Source organism: Leopardus geoffroyi, chromosome B4, assembly GCF_018350155.1.
Source record: "Leopardus geoffroyi isolate Oge1 chromosome B4, O.geoffroyi_Oge1_pat1.0, whole genome shotgun sequence".
NCBI classification, from domain to species: Eukaryota; Metazoa; Chordata; class Mammalia; order Carnivora; family Felidae; genus Leopardus; species Leopardus geoffroyi.
The window spans coordinates 91,257,708-91,283,644 of NC_059341.1; the positions used below are offsets into that span (position 1 = coordinate 91,257,708).

General features: G+C 41.2%; 1 protein-coding gene across 3 annotated transcripts in view; it reads left to right on the forward strand.

Annotated features, from left to right (window-relative positions):
• MSRB3 (methionine sulfoxide reductase B3) overlaps window positions 1-25,366 on the forward strand; it is a 175,705-nt gene extending 150,339 nt beyond the window's left edge. For all 3 annotated transcript variants that reach the window (XM_045464861.1, XM_045464862.1, XM_045464864.1), the window contains 2 exons: window positions 13,916-14,013; window positions 22,142-25,366. In XM_045464861.1, the coding sequence (XP_045320817.1) occupies window positions 13,916-14,013; window positions 22,142-22,309 (266 nt within the window). In that variant the 3' untranslated portion in view covers window positions 22,310-25,366. The remainder of the gene's footprint in view (window positions 1-13,915; window positions 14,014-22,141) is intronic.
• Window positions 25,367-25,937: the final 571 nt, after the last annotated feature.

Consider the following 25,937-nt stretch of genomic DNA (forward strand, 5'->3'; position numbering starts at 1 on the left):
GATTTTAATAATACATGATTGAGACTTTAAAAAATTTTTGTTATGCTGAAAGGAGGCCAAGTATCTCAATAAAAGGAGACTATTTGCTGCTGCAACAGTGCCAGGGTGCTTTATGTTTATGGATGCTGACCATGCCTTCCGCAATCTTATGCTATTCAAACTAGAAAAGATCAAAGAAATTGCATAGGTGTCCATGACATATTATCAAGAGATAGTAACCCATTGAGTGCTATACTCTGGTCTGTAGTAATGAAAGAACAATAAATGCTTGAGAGGTGATTTTTGTCACAAATGTCTGCAATACAGGGGCGCCTGGGTGGCGCAGTCGGTTGGGCGTCCGACTTCAGCCAGGTCACGATCTCGCGGTCCGTGAGTTCGAGCCCCGCATCGGGCTCTGGGCTGATGGCTCGGAGCCTGGAGCCTGTTTCCGATTCTGTGTCTCCCTCTCTCTCTGCCCCTCCCCCGTTCACGCTCTGTCTCTCTCTGTCCCAAAAATAAATAAACGTTGAAAAAAAAAAAATGTCTGCAATACAGACGTTGATGTAGTGTGATACCATTTTCATAGCTTTTGTTAATATTTTCTTCAGCCTCAATTTGGTTCACTTTTTCAGCTAACATTTATTTAGTGCCTACTCAGTAGTAAGTAGCTAAATCTTGTACCTGCACCTCGCTTCATTTACCAGTAGTCGAGGGGTGCCTGGGTGGCTCAGCGGGTTGGGCATCGGACTTTGGTTCAGGTCATGATCTCACGGTTCGTGGGTTCGAACCCCACGTCCTGTTCTGTGCTGACAGCTCAGAGCCTGGAGCCTGCTTCAGATTCTGTGTCTCCCTCTCTCTCTCTCTGCCCCTCCCCGGCTCATGCTCGCTCGCTTGCTCTCTCTCTCAAAAATAAGTAAATTAAAAAATTTTTTTTAGAACAACAAGTGGTTTAGAGGAGCAAGACTTGAGTATTATTGCACAACTGACAGAATAATATGTCAACCTATAGGCCATGGAGTATACTATGGATGTGCTTAGACCTTTATGGAATTTTTCTCATTTGTTTTTTGTTATGGTTGTCCAGGGCCAAATTAAAATATCTATGCAGTACAATACCACTTTAACCAATTTCATCCATCTGAAGTTCAACTTTCTTCACGTGATCACATCTAATTTTTAATGCATTAAGCTTGCCTGTGGTCAGAAGCAAAGCCATTGAGACTTTCAAATTACAAAGACCACTTGTACCCATGGGTCTTGCTTGGTACAGGACCTTGGCTACATAGAATAGTTTAGTTTCACCTCTCTGAGGGGCTCAAAGAGCTGTTGCTGTAAGGGGTATTAAGTGGGTTAGAATGTAGGTAGGAATTTTCGGTAGAGAGAAAACTGTCATCCAGGTGCCAAAATCATCATGAAATATTAGTAAGTGACCCAGAGATTCTATAAGTAATTCTGTAACAAAGACTTTTGTGACTGTGTCTTTTAAGACAAAACCAAGGATTAGTTTTAAATCCCAGATTTCCAGAGTAACTAGGCATCCTTCTGGGAGCTTCAAATGCATCAGGAACAAAAGAATTCTCTGCCCCCTTGAAGCTTTCATTCTGGTTGGGAGAATACAGACAATAAACAACAACAGGAAATGTAAACAGTAAGTTATAGTGTATTAGAATGTGATTAAATGTATGAAAAAGAAGAGCAGAATAATGAGGATTGAGTGTCGGCAAGTTTTCCCTAAAGGACTTTAAAAAGAACATATAGTTATCAGAGTATGCCTTGGTTTGATGTAGTTTGCTTCGTGCCTTTTTGATGTAATTTATTTAAAAATTTTAACATGCTAGAGAATATACAGTGTTTAATTTCTTAAACTTTGCCATGTGTCTGCTACAAGGGCAAAACATCTTTTGTTGTATAAACAATTATTTTGTTCTAAAATATGTGTGTTTAAAAGCTTTCCTTAGTAATCTGTTCTGTTTCAAAATATTTTTTTCAGGATGGGTTGTCAGAAATTTAAATTGTAGTAGGTGAACTAAGTTTTGATGCATCATAAAGAGGTGATGTAGACCAGTGAAGGATCATACATTTATGAAAACAAGGAAGTATTTTATTCAGATTGTAGTACTTAGAAGTATATAATAGAATAACAATCTAAAGTCTATTCCAAAATTTAGAGAGGTTTCAGTTAGAGAAAAATATCAGGAGGAAAATTAGATAAGTAAAAGAATTTCAAGGCAAGTCTCTCAGAAGAGTTAATCTAACATTTTTTTTATCAGGCACATGTGTGTAAGAAAGAAATTATTTGAAAATCTTGATAGGTACTCAACTAAAGAATGTAAGTAATAGTTTTACAGTCCCAAATGATGCTATGTAGTGAATAGACCTAATTCAGGACTGCAGTTGAATGGAACATTATTTCACTTTTAGTCTGGGTTGCATGTCACTGAGAATAGAATCTGTTATTTCTTTGAATTTCCCCGTCCTGTATCCCTCCTGGCATTCTTAAGGTCAGTGAAGCACAGTAAATAATCTTCACTCAGCGAGCAACCCAAATCACCATCTTCCTGTTCGATGTAGCCAATAAATTCTGAGCAAACTCAACTCTCTGTGAAGCTTCCTAATGGATGCCTCACTGGACTGAAGAGCTTTTGGAAGCAAAATAAAATAATCATCTAAAGTTGAATGTTTTTAGATCAAGGTTACTAGGTCAACACTAAATTTAAAACCAGTTTGAGAGACATTTTTTAATGGCACTTAGAAATTATAGCCAAAGGCCAGGTCGTTACATGTGATGTTGCTCAGATCCTTTGATGCTAAAAGTCTACAACTGCCTTATGTGTAAGATACACTTTTTAAAACATTAACTATGATTTAAAGTAGCAAGAGACAGTGTTCAGGCCAGGGAAAATAAAGTCCCCTTCGTCAGCTTTTTGGTTGAAATGGTTTGAGTTCAGTAATTTTATTGAACCTGAAAAAAAATTATTAATAGCTGCCTCCTCAAAGGGAAACAGAGAAGCTTGCCCCTGTCAATTCCTGCTTAGGAGTTTCTGAGACATTTTGAGATTGCAAGAAAACTGTGGATGAAATCCGTACCAATTAGAGATCTTGTGTGTTTGGAACTATTTAAAAATGCTGTGCGGGGCTCAAAGGAATTAGTCAAGCCTGCTGCAGTACAGCTACATTATTAATCTCCAGAGAGAATAGATACCAGATGTTCACACTGCCCAAAGGACACCTCAGTGTTCTTGACAGTCTTTGGTCATCTTGTCCTTCAAGAGATTCAAATGCCCAACATGATTATGATTGATAAGACTATGTGGTTTCTACAGAAGAAGTTACTGATAATCAGTTTGAAGAAAGACACTATTTTTGGTAGGAAAATAAACAAGATGTTAAATTTGATATTTGTAAAAAATTGCCTAAAGCCAAATAGTAGAAATTCTTTACCTTTTTAAAAAAATTTCTTTGATTGGCCTAGAGATAGGTGTATCTAAATTAAGTGATGATCTCTTAATAAAGTCCAGTTTTGTTGTTAAGTAATGAAATATGATACATTCTTTATTAATTCATGGGGCAAACATTTTTATGAGTGAAGTGTTGAAGATATAGTAGCAAACAAGTAAGTAAACAAAAAACAGCAATCATGGTCTCACGGAGCTTGGGGAAAGAAGCAGGCATTAATCAAAAGTTACCCATATTTATTTAAATAAGTAATTACAAACCGTGATACATGCTTTGAAGAGAAAATATTGGGTGCTGTGAACATGTTTGGCAGGAGAACTTGACCTAGCATTAAAGTTCTGGATTCCTGTGTTTAATCACATTTGTTGAGCACCTACTGTGTGCCAAAAGGCAAAACAGATTATCATAGCCATTTAAAAGACTACACTCATCACTCTCAGTTTGGTAGATATTGAAAGATATTAGGAACAGCAGCAACAAACCACTTAAAAATAAACTAAAGATAAAAAAGATCCCGGAGGTGGAATTTTATTTTAGTCTTTCTTCAAATATGGCTTCTGTTCAATATCCTAAAGAGCATTTGAGTCATGCTTAAGATTTTTAGCATGTTACTCATTTTATTGTGAAAATCCCATTAGAAAATACTGTGAAATTTTAAACACCTTAGAAAACACAGAAAGGTGGGAATCGAGCCCCAGTATCCAAGTATGTTAACGTGTATATCATTATGCTCTCCTGCTAGTCGTTCACCTCCCGTACCTTCCTTCCCTGCCAGGCTCTGTAAAGAGCAGCTTTGTTTAGGTGGCCCACTTCGCATAAGATTTTCAGCCCAACAGAGTTGGGCTTCTGTCAGTGCGTTGAAATGGCTCTGCCTAAAGCCCACCAGACTTCCTAATTGTTGAATTCAGCAGTCTCCTCCCTGATCTTATTTGACTTGTCCTTTCGGTAGATTATGTCATTGGCGACTGTCCTCCAACTTGAAACAGTTTTCCCTTATCTGACTCTGTCCTGGTTCCCTTGTCCTCCTCCTATTTCTTGAAATGCTCTCTTGGGGCGCCTGGGTGGCGCAGTCGGTGAAGCGTCCGACTTCAGCCAGGTCACGATCTCGCGGTCCGTGAGTTCGAGCCCTGCGTCGGGCTCTGGGCTGATGGCTCAGAGCCTGGAGCCTGTTTCCGATTCTGTGTCTCCCTCTCTCTCTGCCCCTCCCCCGTTCATGCTCTGTCTCTCTCTGTCCCAAAAATAAATAAAAACGTTGAAAAAAAAAAATTTAAAAAAAAAAAAAAAAAAAAGAAATGCTCTCTTTCATTTTCCTTCACTGACTCTTATTCCTCAGTTCTTATTCCTCACCTTTCAAATACCTGTCTGGCTCTCCCTTATTGCCTCCTACATATCCTCATCCATAACCTTACTGTCTTCTGTGCTCTGATGACTTTCACATCTGTATCTTTAGCCAGGGTCTCACTTCTGAGCCCACATCTCCCTAAGCCTCCTAGATAGTTCCACACTAAACTGATTTTCTTGTTTTCCCTGGAACATGTATGACTAGCATGATCCAGCTAGTCATACAAGCAGGAAACCTAGTAGTAATTCGACCCTACTCTTCTCCTTCACTCCCCAGCAGGTACCACCCAAATCAGTGAATTGTGGTCTCTTAATCTCTGTATAATTTCTCACGTGCTGTCCAGTCCCATTGCAAATGCTTTCATTTAGAGCTTCATCGCTTCTGTTCCCACACAGTCTTGCATTTGATGTACCTGTTTTCACCTTCTTACCCCCACCCTCAGTCTGCTTCCAGAACCATCTTCCTAAAGTATTAGTCTGCTTATGTTACTAGACTGTTTCAGGTGACCCAGTCATCATGCCATTTAACATGTTCCTGACATTCAAAATGCCACTGCCACTTAGAACTACATAACAGGGTTACTTGACAAGATGAAGAAGCAAGGCAATCAACAACCAAAATAAAATGAATGCTTGAAAATGCATTTGAGCATTTTGTATCTTCATGAATTTTTAGAGTCTGTAGATCTATGCTATTTTTTATATCCTAAACTTCCTGTTTTTCAAGAGAAGTGTTTTAAGTATTATTTTTATTTGAGGTACTGCTTAATAAAGCTGAATGAAGCATGGGAGAATGTTTGCCAAAACCGATGGTTTTCTTTTTGTCCTAATTGCTGCTGAACCATTTTCTTGACTAGAATAGTTTGCCTCTTGAGACTCACTGCTTGTTTGCAGTAATAAAATCATGTCATCAGCACATAGGGGGATACTTGTCTTAATATTTGCAGTGGCAAGAGGGCGGAAATAGAATACATCCTCACACCATAAGGAACGACCAAGTGTAGAGTTGAAGAGTGTTCTATAAAGTTTTTTCCACCGAACCAGCTCCAGGACGAGACAGTCCTGGCCTGCTGCAGTTCTAACTCAGAGGGCATTGCAGACGTCATCCTCTCATGCAGTGAGTCCAGAATCACTTTGTAGCCAGTGTCAAGTCTGAGCCAGTTAAAGCTGCTAAACCTTACATTGATTTTGGGTTTTATCAGTAAGGCAAAAAATAATATAATGGTGGTTAGTAGAAAAAGTATGATGCCTGAAATCTGTTGCTTCTCCCCATAAAATATTAGATCAAGAGACCAAAATCTGCAGTTTATTAAAAAGAAATCTCGGCTTCTTGTTCAAGATGATAGACTGAGCATACATGTTCATTACCCTCTCTCCCAGGAGAACCCTACAGAGTGAGCCTAAGGAAAAGACGAAGAAAGAGGAGGAGGAGGCATAAAAGAAGAAGAACCCCACTGCAAAGAGAATCGGAGTAGGGGTGGGGTGTTGAGCAGACAAAAAATTTTAACCAATTTTTTCCAAGAAAAAAATGGCTGGCAATGCATTATCGGGCATGACTGATTAAAGAAAGCAGCAGCCCAAAATACGTACAGGACTTACGGCCCAGGTGCCCAGCAGAATTACGGAGAGGCTCAGAGTCAAGAACAAATTGTCAAGAGCAAAATGGGGGGCCGGCAACAAGTTGTTTACCTGAAAGTCTAAAGAACAGCTGGACCAGTTTTACAGCTTTCTCACTTTCATAGTTGGAATGGCAGATCGTCAATTACCCACGGGGGGGAAAACAAACAAACAAACCTGGAAGACTGCTCTCTAAAGATATTAAACAGCCTGTCTGGGAGAGTTGGGACTGCTCGTGAGGTGTTGTGCTCCAGAGTGAGCCATTCCCCAGACAGGTACTCAGGGAACTCTGGGACATACCCTTGTCCCTCAGCAAGAGACAACAGTGTCCCCAGAGCTCCCCATCAGCTTTTCTGTTCAGGGCTAAGAGCTAGTCAGGGAACAAACCTGCACTGTACCTGATAGCAGAGGAAGCGTATGTCCGCTGCATGGGACAACTGACCCAGACTCCATTCTTAAATAGAAATGGTCGAACAAAGAAAACCAACAGCAAGAAAGACAGAAACCAAGAAAAAGAGAACAAATGCCCCCAGAGGAAGCAGAGATATTTTAGAGAATAATAGAAACACCAAAACTACAACAATTCTCTGATTCATATTCTCAGAGGTATTTGAAATCTTTCACTTATAAAATAAGAAGATGATGTTGTTTGAAAAAAAAAAAAAAAAAGACCAAAAAACCAAAACTAGAGACCAGGAATAATGTGAAAAAAATATGTGGCCAAAAGATACCTATGATGCAGTGTCATTCATGTGGCTTTTTAAAAATTTAAAACATTGTATATTGTTTATGCATATAGACACATGTAGAAAATGAATCAAAGGAAGTGTGGGAATGGTACGTAAACAATTATCTCTGGGGCACCAGCAAGCGTAAGGGTAGAGGAGAAGGCTGGAGGCAGATCTGGCTGTAACTATAACATTTTATTTTGTTAGAAAAAGAGAAAAAGCTGAAGCAAATACAGAAAAAATATTATCTGTTAAATTTGGGTAGTTAATAATCTGTTAAACATGGATGCCTATATATCCTAAATATTTTTGCATATGGTTGCATGGTTGAAATATTTCTAATTAAAATTTGAAAATTAAAATATTGAATTATAGAGCATACTTGTACAATTGTGTAGGAAAGTCATGGTCCAAACGGAAAAAAAAAAAAAGAAAACGTGACATGCCTTTTAATAGTGATGCAGTATAAAAGAAGGGAAATCTGTCTGACTTTAGGCAGCCTGGGGTTATGCCAGTTGGATCGTTGGAGAAGGGGATTTAATCCCAGCACTCTTTAGTTGTACAGTAAGCACCACGTATATAGCCATAATAATACTAACACTGTTTACTAGTTTTCAACTCTCAGAACCAATCTATAGAAAAGCATAGAAGACTTCACTATGGCTGAGCATTGGAATGGGGAGGAAAAGGTAGAAGGAGGGTCAGGGGGCTAAGGCCATCTTAGAGAGTGAAGAGTCAAATGATACTAAGCTATAGGATAGTCACGCATTCATTTGTTCATCTGTCAGATAGTTTTGGAACGCCTTTTATGTCACGGGCACCGTTTTAGGTGATTGGCAATACATGGGTGGACAAAACTGACAAATCCTCTGCTCTTATTGAACTTACATTCTAGTTCAAGAAGAAGACATTAAGCAAAGTTTTAAAAGAATTAAAAATAATACAACTATCAAAAATTGCAAGGGGGAAGGGAGGGGAGATTGGTGGAAGTATGAATACTCTATCTTCATCATTGACAGGAGGGAATCAATTTATAATGTCAAAATAGCCCTGTCCAATGGTGGGAATTTCTATATCTGTGGAAATGAGGTTGGAAATGTTCTACGTCTATACCTGTGTTGTCCAGTATAGTAGCCATGTTAACGACATGTAACTGTTGAACACTTGAAATATGGCTAGCATGACTGAAGAACTGAAATTTTATTTAATCTTAATTGATTTCAATTTAAGTTGCAACATGTGGCTGGTAGCTTCTGTATTGGACAGCACGGATTGAAAATGAAGGCATTAAGGTAGCAGCATAAGCTTATTTTTTAGAATTAAACCTAACACCTGTTAAACATGGTTGTTTGCAGGGGTGGGGTGAATTGAAAGGGAATATTTCACTACGAGTCACCTTGCACTATTTGATATTCTACTACATACATATATTTGGTTGACTACTACTTAAACTTTTGGGTCTTTGAGGGGGAATAGAGAACCAACATTTAAAGATGAGATAGAAGTTAACGTTTGACGTGTCAATTGAAGTGAATAGCTGGGCAAGAATCAGAATTCTAAACTTCAAACGATTCTCGTTAGCAGGGCGTCTTCATAGAGAGTTGTATCATTTGGCTTGAGGTAGCTAATTAGGGAAATCGTGGTCAGTGAGGTTAACAGATTCTGGCTTCAGAGATACTAAAAGCTACAAATTCTGAAATATGGTCCTAGAATTATAGAGCTTTGGGAATCGGTACATACAGAAAAAATACAGATCGGTAAGTGTCCGCTGTGTCTCACCAAAACCATGCTCAAATATTTATCATTTTTTTTTAAAGAGGCATTTAAAAAAATTTTTTTTAACGTTTATTTATTTTTAAGACAGAGAGAGACAGAGCATGAAAGGGGGAGGATCGGAGAGAGGGAGACACAGAATCTGAAACAGGCTCCAGGCTCTGAGCTGTCAGCACAGAGCCTGACGCAGGGCTCAAACTCACGGACCGCGAGATCATGACCTGAGCCGAAGTCGGCTGCTTAACCGACTGAGCCACCCAGGCGCCCCTCAAATATTTATCATTATTAAAACATCATCTAAGCCCAGCTGAGATTTATTGTGTCCAAGCTGATTTTGCACTTGAAGATAATAAAATATTTGGAATTACATTTCAGTGTAATGAATTCTTAGTCATGGGTAGTTTCTGTTGTGTTCTGTTGCTGGGTCATGCAGCTAACTTACTGAGGTTTCTCATTTTTATTTGAGGGTTGGGGGAAGATACGGGGAACACGGCAGCTGTATAGCAATCCTTGTTAAATTAAGAGTAGAGGTAGGAGGACCCCATTTTCTAGACGTGGTACAGATGGGGTTGGCTTCAACTCGTTTATAGTGTGTTGCTGGTTTTGGCAACTCGTTTCAAAGATTTTTGAAAGGGAGGAGGAAAAGGTTGGCATGGAGCGATGAGAAAGCTTTTCTCAGGAGGCAGTTAGAACAAAACACTTACAACTCGTCAGTAGAACACCACTGTGGAAAGCTATGTCACTATTCAGGGATGGGTTCAAGTAGACTCTGAGCAGCTTCGGTGAGCCACATTCTAAGTCCGAAGGAAAACTTCTTTTTACTGCAGTCTTAAAAAAAAAAAAAAAAAAAAAATCCATTCTAATGTAGATGGTAGCAAGCCCCAAGGATCTTCCATTAAACTGAATCCCTTGCTCTTCTATTTGAGATGTAAATGAACATATCCTTGATTTGCTTCCTATTATGCCCGTACTGTGAAGTTATGTCTGCAGATTAATGTGGCCTGCTGGCTGGGTCACACTGAAGCAGGACTGCCTACAGACCGCCTTGGCTGATTTAGTTGTGGTACTTGTATCTGTATGCTGTCTGGAGGCGAGAAGTCTTTGAGGGGAGAATCTATTTATTGAATAGAGGACGTTCCCGGTGATAACAGGCTGATATCTAAAAAGTACAGTGTATACTTTTAGAAATAAAATGATAATACACCCGAATCCAACCTCATCAAATAGAAACAAAGGGATGTATTGGGGGTGGGGCGAACCAACTGTTTATACAGGTTTTCAAATGACTGTTCTTGTAAAAAGTGCATGGAATGCATCCAAAACAAATAATGTTTTGTTAGATGAGAAGACCAAAAGGGAAATCCTAGAGAAAGGAGAATGGATGATCTTTCTTTAATGTCAAAACTGACATAAACACACCTCCCTCCCCCTTTTGCTCAAGATAATTTTCTCAACAAGACCCAGATTGCTTCAGTCTTGCCTATCACCCTTTGAAGCACTTTCCTTATTATTAGGAGTGGGGGCAGGGTTTCCTTTGAGGATTTTTGCAGCAGTGAAGAGTTCCTCCTTTAAATACTTTCACATGATGAGGGAATTCCGCTTTCAAAGTGCTGTCATCTCTGTGGCTTCTCTGCCATGAGACAATTTATTCTTGGGTAAAGGTCCTTCTTGGTTTGATTGTCAATAAGGACTTACTTTTCTGATGGATTCTCCTTCCGTAGAGCTCCGCTTTTTCTGGGAGACCTAGCGAAAGAATTCAGTGTTCTCCTGTGTTGACCTTAATGAACTTGGCCATGATTCTCTTTTGAAATGTGTTCCGCCACACTGGGTTATTTATAGTCTTCAACATAGTTGCCCTTGTCAGTCTCCACTAATGAAGATTTGAATGACGTATCAAACGTTCCATCTTGAAAACTGCATTTCTTCTACAGCGCAAAGAGACACTGAATTTTGGGGAGTTTTGAAAAAAAATTTTTTTTGTTTGGTTTTTTTTTTAATGTCTCTTCTGATGTTTAAACAATGCCATGAGAAATAATTAGTACACTATTCAGGTGTCAACAGTTTTCCCAGAAACACTGAAATCTTTTGAGAGCCTCTACTCTGTGTCACTATATATACCTCATCCTTGTCTAACCTTGAATACGGTTTTCTGGAAAATTCTATAAATATTTAATTCATGGAGACAAAATGTATAGCTGTGTGGTTTAATAGCTCATTCATTCAAAAGCAGTTCCTTTCCCTCTCCAAAATTTTAATAGGCAATGATTCACAGTTGTTAGGAAAGAATTAGAATTAAGAAACCCCAAATAGGATCAACAGCTTTCTCAATATTATTACATAAAGTGAGCTTCTCAGTATTTGCAGTTGTTTTAGATAAATGAATAAAAAGTTACCCATGTCCCAAACTAGGTTACACATTTATGTCATTATTCTTGGACTTTCTCTTGGAACAGTTTGGTTGTTAGTGACAGAATCGGTGTTGTGTAGGGTGCATTCATTACCCACTTCAACCTAGAAGCTCCTGAGTGGCACAACGTAACTACCATCCAGTCTTAAAACCTGCAGCCTCCTTCCTGTTGGAGTATTGAAGTGAATGATGTCTTGGCCTTTTGTGGATGAAGAAAGTGGAACATGAGAAGAGAACCCTGGACCAGAGTCAGAATACACAGATTCTAGCTTTGGCCCCTGCCACTATCGGCAAGTCCCGTGTCCTTCTGCTCCCTCTCCCCCCTCTCCCCACAAAAACTTCTGTTTAAGCCAGTGACCCAGATGATCTTCATGGATTTACCATCCTAAATAAATAATAAGCTCCCTCCACCTGTAAGGAGAGGCTTAATTATGATGTTTGAGCCAAGTTGTTTACTCCACTGAAAAAACAGCATTCTTATTTCTTAATCTAGCCTGTAAAAAAGGAATGTGATTATATTTTCTCTCTCCTGTGGGACTCTGTAATGTACCATAAATATTCACCCCATTTTCTTATTTGTACAGACTCTGCCTTCTAAGTGTTCACCACCTAGTCAGAGAGGAAAGCATGAAAACAAATACGTCAAAAATCCAGTATGATCAGTAGAAGAAGATAAGTGTATATAAGATGAAGAGGCGGGGCACCTGGATAGCTCAGTCAGTTAAGCGTCCAACTTCGGCTCAGGTCATGATCTCACAGTTTGTGAGTTCGAACCCCACATCGGACTCTCTGCTGTCAGCACAGAGCCCACTTCAGATCCTCTGTCTCCCCCTCTCTCTGCCCCTGCCCCGCTGGTGTGCTCTCTCTCTCTCAAAATTAAATAAACATTTTAAAAACTGAAGAGGTAACTTGGGAGGGAGAAGTGTATATATTTTATGTACATTTCTCCAGACCTATTTTGAATCCTAAAAATAGGAAAATGCATGTGTGTTGGGGGTAGCTTTATGGTAAATTCGCGACGACGACAACATTGCTAACTCTTTATCTGTTTCCCACTGAATCAAGTATGTCCCTCCACGATATTAGTTGCCATAAAACTGCGGTCGAATGAGTGGTATGTAGCCTGGGAGGTTAAAAAACATAGAATGTTCTCTTCTTTCTTTTCACAGCTAAGTTATTTCCCAATGTCTTCAAACACCGCCTTTAAACCTCTCGTTGCTAGCTATTGGCACCTCTGCCATTGAACAAGAAGAAGACTTAAAGGTGTCCAGTAGTCATTATAAACCAAAACCCATAGCCTGGAGTAAGTTGAGATTCTCGTTAGAATTTAGAGAGCAGGAAGAAAAAGTTGTCCTGAGAATACTGATGTGTCTTGGCATAATGGCTTTCTGAGGAGTGCTATCATATCTGGAAAGTTGAGGTTTTTCTGGTGATTTGCAGCAATCTTGAACTCAGATCACGGAGTTGGAAAGTGTTGGTGCTGTGAAACCCAGCACCAACTGTGAAAGCTGTACTGTTGCATGGTGGGGGATGGGGAGCTTGGGGGGAGCTTCTTATAAAAACTTGGCCTGAGCTAATTTGTTTTGTTTGAAACTGGAAATTATATTGTTGAAGTCTGCATTCTGTTTTCGTTCAGTTGGTGTATTAACACAAAGCACCGTGTTTTTAAAGGGCCTCCTGCTTTCTGCCGGAATAAATTTGGCTTCTGAAAGAGAAAGAAAAAAATGTACCAGCAGTTCAGCAACATCGCACCTCTTCCATCATTTTGGGCTTCAGCTCAGTAACTGCAGACAAATTTTCTGGAAATATGTAAAAACAGGCCTATAGGTACTGAACATAAAAATCCTGACTGTACACTCATAAACATTTGTACAATCTTAAGGCCCTTATCACTGAGTTTCTTAAAGCAGTGTGCATATTTTAAAAATCATGAGAATAAATGAAAATTGGAACGAGATGCTATTTGAGAGAAGATGCACCCTAGAGATGCCTGAAGAACACTGCTCTCTGACTTTTTTCTAGGAAGTGAGCAAGCCTCTTGCCCATAAAATAGGTAGAAGCTGTGATTTCCAGATACCTCTGTCCCAAGAAATTAGATAAAGATGGAAACTGTGGAATACCATTTTGTAAATATTTTAACCATACAAACTAAGTAACTAAAAAAGCATGCTTCCTAAAAAGGCGTGGAATAGTCCAAAAGTTAACAGCCAGAACAATTGGATTGTGTTTTGGAAAATGTCACACCGTAAGACCCATCATGAGTGCCCAGTGACTCTGAAGAAGAGAGACAAGACAAAGTGGCAAGAGACAGCTTTATAAATTCAGGAATGCTCTAAAAAACTACTGGATGGGCTAAGAATGCTTCTTGAAACATAAAATCCCAATGCAACTGTAATCTGAATGTGAGGAAAAGGTTATTCTTAAAAAATAGTTGCACTCTTATGAAATACATTATCCTTCAGCTTTTGACTTTTTTTTTTCAGGTTGAAAAAGTTCAGCATGATTCATATACTAAAGATTGTCTTTTTTTGCACAGTAATTCTTTAAAACTGTATTCTAACCCAAGGCTGTGTATCTCTCCTCTCTGTTTTGCTCTCGTGCTGCTCTGCCCCAGGTTGGCCTTCCTTCCACGATGTGATCAGTTCTGACGCAATCACGTTCACGGATGACTTTTCCTACGGGATGCACAGGGTGGAAACAAGCTGCTCTCAGGTCAGTTAACCCCACCTGAAAAGCCAGTATGCTGCCCACTCTGCACTGAAAACACTTTCAGGACCCCTGGTTGTGCTAAATATAGCAACTGAGGCCAAGTGACCGATCACAACACCGACAGAGGAGCGCAATGAAGTCTCTACAACGTCTTAATGATATCTCGGTCTTCAGGTGTTTAGCAAGTCCAGTTAAATGCCAGTCATTGGCTTCAACACTATTTAAAAAAACCCCAAAACATTGGTAGGGAAAATCGTCTTCAGTTGACTCAGTGCACTGGGAAATGGGCTATTCTTAGGGCATATGAAGATTTCACTATGTGGCTTTATATAATCTGATGTTAGGTAATAGCCCTCTCTCTGCAGTTCTGTGCACCCGTTCAGTTGTAATACCTCTAATGGTAATGATCCAAACGTGGTCAGTAAAGACCCCAGAAACAGCTTTCCCAGTGTGGGTGAGAGGTGGGAGGTTGGGGAATGGCAGTGGGAAGAGGAAGTTCCGTGGTAGGCTGTAAGAAGCCAGAGCGAGGATACGTGATAAGGTCATGCCTTCTGTACTTCTCTTAGTAGGTAGACCTCTCTTCGTTTCCCAAGGATGTTCTAATTAGTTCCTATCACTCTTCTCTACTCAGATTAGGACTGGCTCTAAGGGAGAAAATGAGCATGTGTTGAGGAGGCAAAAATAGTTAATCTCTCACAATCAAGGGACTTGAACTCATAGAGTATTTTGTATTTAAACCCAGAGACATAGCCAGGACCGTCTGTACACAGAACAGGAGCAACTGACCATTCTTCTCTAGAGTGGAAAGTACTGTTCTAGTCTGCTTTAAATAAGTGAAATGTAAAGTCTGAGTATTGTGGCACTGAAATTCATTGGTACTACCTAGTATTTTGTTGGGGGATGTCAGTTGTGCATGTCAGAGGTAAAGGGGGCACCATCAGGCAGCTGAAATAGCAAAGCGATTGCCACGTGGGCCTCCCTCGACATTCTTCTACCTGCCCTTTAACCCCCTTCATCAAGCACAAGGGTTTTAGGGAGTAGGTGGCATATTTACTACCAAGCAGGGAGGGAGACTGGTTAGAACCTAACCGTCTGATGAATTTGTACTTTCTTTTTTTAAAAAAATAAAGCTGGAAAGTTTACTGTCTTCTAACTACGAAGACCACTCTCTCCCTTGAAAAACAGACTTCATGTTTTATCTAAGTCATATTTTCAGCTCACCCTTATTTCTAAGATATAAGTCTCTGAGGGCGATAGTGGAACTTTCTGATCCTGGGTCTCACCCCCAGAGATTCTAGTTTAGTTGGCTTGTGTGAGGCCTGCCTATCGGCATTTTTAAAAGCTGCCCTGGTTAATGCTCACAATAACCTTGTGAAGTAGATACTCTTATTCTTTCTTACATTTGAAGCTGAGAAAACTGAGGCACAAAGAAGGCAGTTATGCTGGTGTAAATCTACATAGACTTAAGTGGCAGAACTGAGACTCAGATTTGGGCAGCTAGCTCCAGGGCTCTATTAGGTGCTTAGACAGGCAGGCAGGGAGGTAGGTATACAGATAGATAGGCCAGACAGAAAGAGTCACATTAAAAAAAAAATTCTGTGATCTCTAGCAGTTAGTTTAATTCAACTCAGTTTTGAATTCAATTGAATTTTAATTGATGTGTTTATAACGGCCACAAAAACTAATTATGATTATTTCTCCAGGATTCCGAAATATTCGACAAAAAAGGAACTGGATAGGATGGTATATAGTAATGTATAACTTAGGTATATGTAGCACTTAATAAACCTCTTGTAAGACTCACAGTTGTTGTTGTTGTTGTTTTAAGCTACCTTAAAGGCTGTTATGTGACTGCTACTCTCCTTTTTCCTCAGAACCCACTTTCAAACATTGAGTCCTATGAAAACCAAGTAAAAAAGGCACAGAAAAAGGGAGGCATAAGATAATAACTTTCCTTATGCCCTATTCTCTAATGTCTCTGTGACTAACTCTTAAAATTCACAGTTAGAAAAACTTCCTCCTTTCTCTGTGCCAACCACAGAGATAATATTAGTACTGGTCAAGAAAAAAACATTATGAATCTGTTCTACAGTGACCAAAGACAGATGAAACCTACAAACCGCCCAAATCAGGCAACATTAATAAAAAATATTAAGCCCCTCCAGGCCCAGCTCCCAGCCCTTCAGTCAAAGGCGTCGGTGACTGTCACTGTACTTTTGGGTCCTTTCCTAGTGGGTGAGGAACTGACACTGAGCTAGCTATTCCTTTCGGCTTCTTTACCCACTCCTTTTACTTCTCATATTTGGAAAATGTTTGATTCTTTCTTAAAGTCTTAAATTTAAAGGGAAGAGGGAGGGAAATTTGTTCTATTAAGGCATGTGTAAAACCACATGCTTTGGGAAGTAAGTTTCATGGAGAAAATAATCGGCTTCCAGCACTAAAGAATGATATGTTTGCCAGATTCTTCTCCATGTGGGCAGAGTGGGAGATGTCTGCCTCACGAGTGCAGTAATAGCTCACTGAATTCAAGTGTGCTGGGTGTCTTTCTTTCTTTTAATGTGTGTTTCATTCACACATTTATTTTCTTTTTGCTCTACCTTTTTATTTAGTATTTTTCTTTTCCATTTTCTCATTCATCCTTTTTATCTTGGCTTGGAAAAAAGTAACTGATTTAATGGTTTCCATACCAGAGTAACCACTTGTATTTTATTTCCTAGTTTCTCATTCTTACCACTAGTTTTCATTATCAGTTTATCTTTTCTTAAACTTCCTGTTCTTTCAGTTTACATAGCCTTTCCCCCTACTCACACTCTTCCCATCATTGTTGGGGGAGTGGTGTAGGAAACCTATCTGATTTGCTTCTCCTCTTTCTAAAATTCTTGTTACATTTTGAGTTCACGTGGCTGGTCCTTACTCTGAACTGAATTCACTGATGTGGTTCACAAGAAGACTGTCTTACTGACATGTTATACAAATGGACTGAGATTCCATGGGCAAAACCAGTATGCTTAACCTGCTTGCTTGGCAATATGGCTTTTTTTGTTTGTTTGTTTGTTTATTGGCCCCTAATTCTAACCTTAGTACTTAGGATTCTTCTTCTTTCTTTTGTTTTTTAAAATTGTGATATGGATCTTGCTATGCAGTGAATTAGGCCTTACATATGTGGGTAGGAATTGTAAACATGTTGGGAGCCATAACTTTTTATACCACGCTATAGTTTTTCCGTGTGTCCCGTGACTTCTTTGGTAATAATATCTTAGTAAGATTTTACTGGGAAAGTTAAGATTGATTCAGTACTGTCATCACCTTTCAGAGAAACCTTGCAGTCAGGTCCTTCTGAAAGAATTGCTCCGTAAGAAACCTAGCACACTGCCTGATCTTTAAGTTAACAGAGCAGAAAACAAGCAAGGGTGGTAGAGATTCTTCAGTGCCTTCTGTTAGGATTCCTGCTTGTGGAGGAAATAGGTTGCCTGGTTACATTCTGATTTTTGTTGCAACCATATTTGTTTTCTTTTACTGTTCTACCTACTGAATTGTATTCTAGTTGTCTTTTTCGAAGAGGGTCTTTATCTTAAATCTGCACATTTTAGTGGGCATGTGTCTCTTCTTCCTTGCTGTGGCAATTTTCAGAAAATTTTCAGTTTTAAAGAATTCTTAAAAATGTACTGCATTTACATTTTTCAGCTAGTGATAAAATATGTTGTGTCTATCCCAGTTTCACTGACTACTGTGAATAATTGTTTGACAGTTTCTCCCTAGTCCTCCACCCCCAGCCTGTTAAGCAGTGCTTTGTCAGGAGTTTAAATTCAGTGCAAAGAGGTAAGAGTTGCATGGTTTAAGCTGTAGTGCAGAGGAGTAAGTCCCTCCTGGTGACACTTGGGGAATTCTCCCTTCTTTAGACCCAAATTCTACATGTGCAGCAAATGGGAGACCAGCAAATCACCGAACTTTTCATAATCATCTTTAAGGAAGCCATCAGATTCCTGGAGTTTACCTACGTTGGAGTCCCTTTATGACTGCTGCTGTTACTGCTGGAATCTATGGTAGAGTCCCTTAAGTTTGTTTTCGATCATCCTTAATTTGTTCTAAGGCAGCCAAAGCAACAGAAAGGTAAATATCCACCAATACAGAGTATTTTTCGAAAGTTAAACAGTTTTTGGTAAAACCCCAAGCCTTATTAATCTTTTGCAGATGACAACTCATATATTGCTGATGATTAAAGATACCCATGTGTTACAATAGGGTTTCAGACTCACAGCCCATCTCTCTTTTTCTTGATCTTTCAGTAAAATCATAATGCTAAACTGGTGACTTCACAATCATTTCCTTGGCAAAAGATTAATATCACAAGCACAGAGGAAAAGAGCCCTACTTACACACAAGTGTCTTCAATAATGGTGGGAGAAAACAGGATACTACTGGCAAAGTAAATTGCTTTTCTTCTTAAACTCTTTTCTCCTTCTCATCCTGCCCCATGTGCCCAAGTGTAAAAGCCCTGCTTTGAAACTGCTTCATCTTGTAGATCAAACACTTAAGAGAAAATGACAATAATAAAGCCCAAAACATCCTAGGAATAGCTAGGAGAAAACCCTCTAGGACAGTTGGAAATACATCAGTGCACAAATATGTAACTGTGTTGAATGCACTATTTGTGTTTCTTATGCACACGATTGGGAGTTGCGATCAGATTTTAAGGAATTATGTTAAATTTGATGTTCCCTTTGTGTGTGTGTGTGTGTGTGTGTGTGTGTGTGTGTGTGGTGGGGTCCCCTTTGCCTCGGTTCTCCCCAGGTTCTTTAGTTGCCAGCTTTTCTGAGTGGGAGGCTTAGGTGATAAAGGATTCCTTTAGGAATTTGAAAGTTTTCTTTTGAACAATTATCTCCTGTGTTTTTCAGAACGCGAGCTAGAATATTCAGTTGTAGTTTGTATTTTACCTATAAAATAAATGCATAACCACTTTAAAACAACTTTCAAAATGCACACTAAAGATTTTACCCTGAAATAAATCATTAACAGCAGGTCTCACAGATTTCTTCATTGGGCAGCCAGTTTGTTTCAGTTACAACCAGGTGTGCTGAGATCCCAACACATTGCCAGTTGGCTGGGGCTGGGGAGGCAGAGCTCGAAGGCGGCTAAAGAAACAATGCATCACTGACAACTTCCATTCATCATCCCAGCCTTCGGCCAGGGGTAGAAGCTGGAAAGAATGGGCTCCATGTGCGCTCCCCTCAGGGAGGAACCTTCGGGCCTCAGGCACTTTTAAAAGAAACCGGCTCATACCCTTCTATGGGAGACTGGGTGTACCTGGGAGAAAGCAGAAATGGCGCTGTGTGGTTAGGCTTCCTGCAGACAAATGGCGCAGCAGCCTTGCAGGCATCGGGGCGGGCAGGTACGTCGTTGTGGCGCAGGTATAAACGACCACCTGGCCATGTTTGCAAATGCCGCTCCTCCCTCAGTTTTCTGAGCCCGGTGTGAATCTTCCAGAACACCCTGTGGCAAGCATGATGAAGCTATCACTGTGGTGTTTAGGGGACTCCCACCTTTTCTGAGGATTTCCCTACCCCCTCCCCAACCCATAGAGTTGTCCGCAAACCATTTTCGTTGCCTTTTTCTTTTCTAACTGTAAGTTCTCTTCCTCACCCTCCTCCCTCTTCATGTTGGATTAAGGACATCTAGAATCTGTGTTTCTCTTTCTGTGTAACCAAAGCACCGGTTCCAGATTTAGCAAAGGAAACTGCAGACCAATGGCCAACTCATTTCAGTAGATTCAATTACTCTAATTTGGAGTTTTTCAAGACGATTTGGGAAGTGAAGACCATAGAAACACTCCTGCAGAGCTTCAAGTCTATCCTTACGGTGCTTTATTTTTAGAGTAAGGTAAACAGAACCATTTTCTAAATACGCCCAAGAGAGGATTAATAAAGGTAATATCATTTATTTTGCCAGAGAGCTGTATTCTCTCATTAAGAAACAACACCAGAAAACCTATTGGAGGCTTTTATGTGAAAAGTCCGCCTCTCAGATGCCAAGTGATCAAAGTGCCAGAGCTGCGTGTGAGATCAATAATTGTGCACACATACTGATCACCGAGAGCACCAGTTCCTACTCTTGGCCTGCACACTGACTGTTTTGGCAGGCAGAAATAGGTGTTTTCCTGCGTCCATTGGGTAAGCATATGGATTTTTACTGGTGCATCTTAGCTGCCGGTGCCTGAAAGTTTGGCCTCAATTGTTTATAGAAAGGAAAAGCAATCTGAGCTGTCAGCCTTGATATTACCTAAACCTGCCTAGAATGTGGTAAAATAGTGCAAGATTTGTTTTTTAGGCCTGTTTCATATTTTCCAGGCAATAGATCAAATCAGTTCAGGGTTCATTTTTAGTTCTTTAATAAGCTGACACAGTATGTTGGCAGTAAAATAAGAATGCACTTTTAACATGGAAGTGCCATATAGTCAAAGTTGCTATTTGTGCTATTTGTTAATAACTAGAGAACCCCTGAGATTTGAGTGTAGCACTTTGAGTAGAGAAACTGAGATTCTAGTTCTTTCCATTGTAACGAGCACCGTCCTTCACTTCTCTCTCATCATCTCCATTTGGTCCATTAGCCCAACTCCCGTGTCAATTCCTACTTTTCTCTCCCTATAATTGATAAGTATGGTGCACACCAAACAAGCACAGTGAGAGGAATTAATAGATCACCTTATCGGCCTTTTCTCTCCCGTTCTTCCCTAAATCTTGACTCTGCCATCTGCTTGAAATGCTCCTCGAGACACCCGCTGCTTCACTTCCTTTGGCTTCTTATTCCAGAGTATTCCAGACTACCCCAGGAAAGCAGCCCCACCTCGTCGTGCCTGCAACATCAGCCCCCAACCGTGAACACTTCATATCACTGCCTCTTTTTTTCCCCTCGCCTTAGCATTTATTTCCACCTACCACACTTGACAGTTGGCTTATTTCTTTGCCTATTACCTGTCTCTCCCGCTAGAAAAAGTAAGCTCCGTGAGGCCAGGGACTGTTGCCCATATCTCCAGTGTCTGAGACAGCACCTGGCAGGTAGTAGGTGCTCTATAAATATTTGTTAAATGAATGAATGGAAGTCATCTGCCCGGGTTTTAGTTTCCTAGTTACATGATGGATGATGTGTTTTCATAGCCTGTTTGAATATGATGCACTGACGTCTCCATATTCCTCACTCCTGTCCCTGCTGAGAAAGGGTGTGGGATAGGTAAGTATGACATAACACTGTTGTCACCTGGAGCCGTACCCAGCATCGGAGTGGTTAGCGCAGGGCTCTATTCACCGAGCCAGCCTTCCTGGAGAAGCTATCTCTGGGCTGGATTTCTGTTCAAACACTGTGATAGCCAGTCGTCCCTCCTTCTCCTTCCATCTGGATTCTGGGCCTCTTCTCCTTCCCAGGTTTTTTGGATAGTCTGTAGCATGGATTTGAGCTTATTCCTTCTCCACGTAAGAGAGTTCACGTGGGTAAAGAAGCCAGCGGCACTCCACCTACTGGAAGCCAGAATAAAACGATTGTGTGGGCTAGCGACATTTCTATTTGCCATTCTTGCAGTCCTGGTGACCATGACATAAATCTGTTGAGCCTTGCCATTGCTTTGCTGGGTTCCAGGAACATCCAGCGCTTGTCTGATGTTAAGTTTTACTGCCCATGAAAGCAAACATCACCTCCGTCATGGCCAGTTAAACAGTATCTTTTACAGTGGACTTCTGCATATCTGAAACCCACCCATCCAAAGCCAAAAGTAATGCCAGTTTGGGGGGGGGGGGATTTTCTTCTGCCATGTTTCTTACAAGGGGAGATCAAGGGTCAACTCAATTCATAAAATTACTGCAGTCCTTTTTCAGCTGGCTGAGAGACTTCATAGATCAAAAAATACAGTGGCTCCGAAATGATTTCTGATATGCACAGTTCTGGTGTTTTTTATTCTCAGCATGTGGTGCAAAGCCTGCCAGAAACCATCTTTGCAGCTATTGACAGGCGGATTAGAAATCATCCATGATGGTTTCCATCGTTTCTCTACAGGCTGGTCATCCATTTAAACTGCTGAACGTGAGTTCCTCTCAAAGCCCGCTTTGTGCGCGCTCTCCCTTAATGTTTTGCTCTTCTCTTTCAGTGTGGTGCTCACCTTGGGCACATTTTTGATGACGGACCTCGTCCAACCGGCAAAAGATACTGCATAAATTCAGCTTCCTTGTCGTTCACGCCTGCAGATAGCGGCCGCGGCGCCGAGGGAGGCCGTGGGGCGGGCAGTCCAGCCCAGGCAGACAACGCGGAGCTGTAGGGGAGTGGGGAGCGATGGAAACAAGTGTACTTAATGCACAGCTTGTTAAAAAAAAAAAAAATACTCAGAATTGTCTTAGATATATTTTTTCAAAAAATAGAAGGGCAGTTTTGTGCTATCGATATTTTTCTTCTTTTGCTTAAACAGAGGCCCTGGCCATCAATGTATTTTGCTATTGACTAGATCCAGAACTGTTTATAACTTCAGCGAACGGAGATAGCTGTGGGAAACGTCTTCACAAGCCACTTGAGTACCATTTGGCATTCTTTTCTTTGAGCACATAGCTTCTTTTGAGATTCCCTCCCCCACCCTTGCTTACGAGGTGGAAGGCGCTTGGCCTTCTAACGGTGAAGATCGAGATCCCCTGTGCAGCAGAGAGGGCGCAGCAGTGGGGGCCGGGCACCCAGACCTCTAGACGCATGGCCCTGCGGCATTTGTGCAGGCCCACCTGAGATAAGGGCGGACTGGTGCCTTGTGAGACTTCTCAGCTCTGTGGAAAGTTTGAGCTAAGGTCGTTTATTCTCACTAAAGGGGTGTGAAGGTCTAAAGTCTTTCCTTATGTTAAATTGTTGCCAGATCCGAGGGGGTGCGCCGAGTGTTGTGGCAGAGAGTAAACATTACCTCACGGTTAGGCCTTTATTTTATTTTATTTTCCATTGAAAACATTGGAATGTAAGACAACTGTAAAATGCTGAGCCCCATTTTGTCCAAAGTCCACAAAGAGGAACACCTGCCATTGCCTTTTAGAAGTCCGTGCCTCCGCACCTAATGCCAGCTGCAGCTGGAAAGGCATTTTGGTGAATTCCACTGTGTAAAAGAAAATACTGGGGACAATACACTTCATCAGGGCAGCGGAAGGAAGGGAGCAGGGAGGACCAAGGAGGAAGTCCTGGGTCTTAAAATACCCAGAGCTGAGCAGAAAAGCTGATGAGATACTGCAAGTAACAGAGCCCAAAGTGGGGGGACCTTGCACATAGAGGTTCACATGACCTCTGGAAGGAGGCTAGGGGTTAAAACGGGAAGAACCAGGAGCTCAAGTCCCACCCTTGACACTTCTCTGCTGTGTGACAAGGGACCAGCCGTTTAGCCTCTCCATGCCTACGCTTCATGTGTAAACTGGGACTTAACAATATTTACAAGATAACCGACACTCTCAGGGCAAAGTCACTATATTGCTGTACAGTTAAGATCAGTGTTGTAAAATTAAACTGATCTGGTTCTAATTGCCTCAAAGGCTGAAGCCCAAGCATTTGAAATGGAAAGAAGTGGAGAGAAGGTTGACTTAGCTGATTGGTATGGAAACAGTTGGGCCAAGAGCCAGGAAGTTTTCTTTGTAGCAATATGGCTGGTTTCACTCCGAGAAGCGCTGCTCAGTTGCTGTGTAGCATTTAGCCTGGTGGAGTGGGGGGCGCTGTGCACAATTAGGTTTCCACAGGTATGAACGGTGGTGCTTTCAGATGACATTGCCGTAGCCAGGTGTGAAGGTACAGCTTATGACTGGTGTGTATTGTGTTTGTAGCCTTGACCGCGAATCCTGAAATGCAGTCCCGAAAAAAATTCCCTTCTGTAAATCTTTGAAGGCTGATGAAAACTGACATCTTTCCTTGTAAGCACCAAGACAAAAATAAGAAAGAGGGACCCTTGACAGTTTTACAATGAGAAACGACGAGGAGTTAAAATGGGAAGTGACAAATCAAAATGGCAGTGGGGTCACGTCCGCGTTCTTCCATGTGTCTACACCACGTCCTGGGGAGGCCCTGATACTCTGGTGACTGTGTCGTCACGTGGGCCACAGCTCCACGTAGCCTACGCTCTTCCAGATAAGTCACGCTCTTCCTTTCCCAGCTCCTGGCTGATTCGCCTTGGGCCCTGGGATTTTTCTGGAAATGAGGTGTAAGATTCAAGACCACTGAAGCCTCAGCTCCCGGACCATCCTGGCAGCCTGCCCTGAGCTCACAGAGGGAGCCCCATCCTTTCCCAGAGACTGGAGGATCCCCTGGGGGGTCGGCTAAAGACGGGGGCCTCCTGAGACTGCCCTGCCCCAGGGCACACCCACCCTTTGGGTCACCCAGCCCCTCTCCCATCACTCCAGCTGTGCGTGGTAGCCTGCCCCAGGGTCTGCTGGACACTAGCGACCATATCTGGGTAGACAAGGAAGATGAGGAGCCTCTTCCCTTCCCCCCAGAGATTCTGAATTCTCGTTGTCCTTTCATTTTTATTATGGGGCCTAACATTGCCCCCTCAACAACTCCTTCTTTTCTAACCCTTTGTCTTTGTTTCAAGGAAGGCCGGTTTTTCTTCTACCACATTTTCCAGCATCAACTTGAAGAAAAATGCAGCATCCACTGGAAAAGAAAAAAAAAAAAAAAAAAAAAAAAAGCGGGGTATATGCATGTGGTTTAATTCCAGATTGCTTTTGAGTTTAAGTGGTATAAAATTTCAGTGTATTTCTGTCTTATGTTAAAGAAATATATTACTAAAACGTCAGTGAGCAGTAATGTCAGCTGTCGAGCACTAGATTTATTTTTGCAGGATATGGAGTGCAGTGAACTGAGTCAATATGGCAAGGTGTATGTGATCGGTGAGAGTTGTGCCATTTAACATAGGAAATGCGCGGGACTTTCCCTCTCTGCACTCCAGCTCTTGCTCCACCGTTAGGAGACGTGGGCTTCTGCTGGTGTGTAAAAAGTACATCCGTCCAGTCGTGCAGAATGGATCTGAAGAAAGCAGCAGCCTATCTTGTATTAGAGAACATTTCTACACGTTTAAACTTTTCACTTCTTAGATGCATTTAACTACTTCTTGCAAATGCCATAGCAACTCGAAAGCCTCTCCATGTTCATTGAATTGAGATGCCCTGCTTCAAACGCGGACTATCATGAAAGGGATTCTCGTTTGTTCCGAAGGTCAGGTATTTTTGTCTTAGACAGCTTTGTAATGATTTTTCTCCAAACGGTTCAAACCTTTTGAAAAACGTTATGAAATTTTCATTAAAAAACCCTTTTCCTATGTTTATTGTATACAGAAATTATGCAATAAAATTTCTTTATAAAAATGTTTACTTCTCTGACTCCTGAAGTCTCCTCTTATTGTAGCCCGGATACATGGACCATCCATTGGAGTTTGCCAGACCGCTCTGTCGACCTCCTACCGGCTGATACGTCTGTAGTTTGTAGAGAGGGCCTTTTATCTGATGTGGCCTCTGCTCGCAGGGGCTCTCATCACAGGGTCGAGTGCCACTGTCCATACCCCAGGCCCCAGGAAAGGCCTGCAGGGGTCGGAAAGATTGGAGGAAAGGGATACGTTTGCAGAATTACCCAACCTTCACCTCAGCCATCTTTAGCAGCCCGTGTGCTTAAGATACGGACTTTGGGGAGTTCCATCATGGTATCTCCGTGGATAAAAATGTAGGAATGATGCCATGCTGATGCCTTGGCTTCTGTTAAATACTTTGCCGGGAAACTTACACCGTTGTCAAGGATGGGTCTCTGGGGTAGCCCGTTAGGAGTTCCCCGCCACTCACAGATGAAATCACCTTTCAAAGTCATCTGTACAGAAGCATTTCAGTATAGGCGTATTTGTGGTGGAAATCTTTAAATTGGTTTGGTTTGTTTGGTTGATCTGTTGA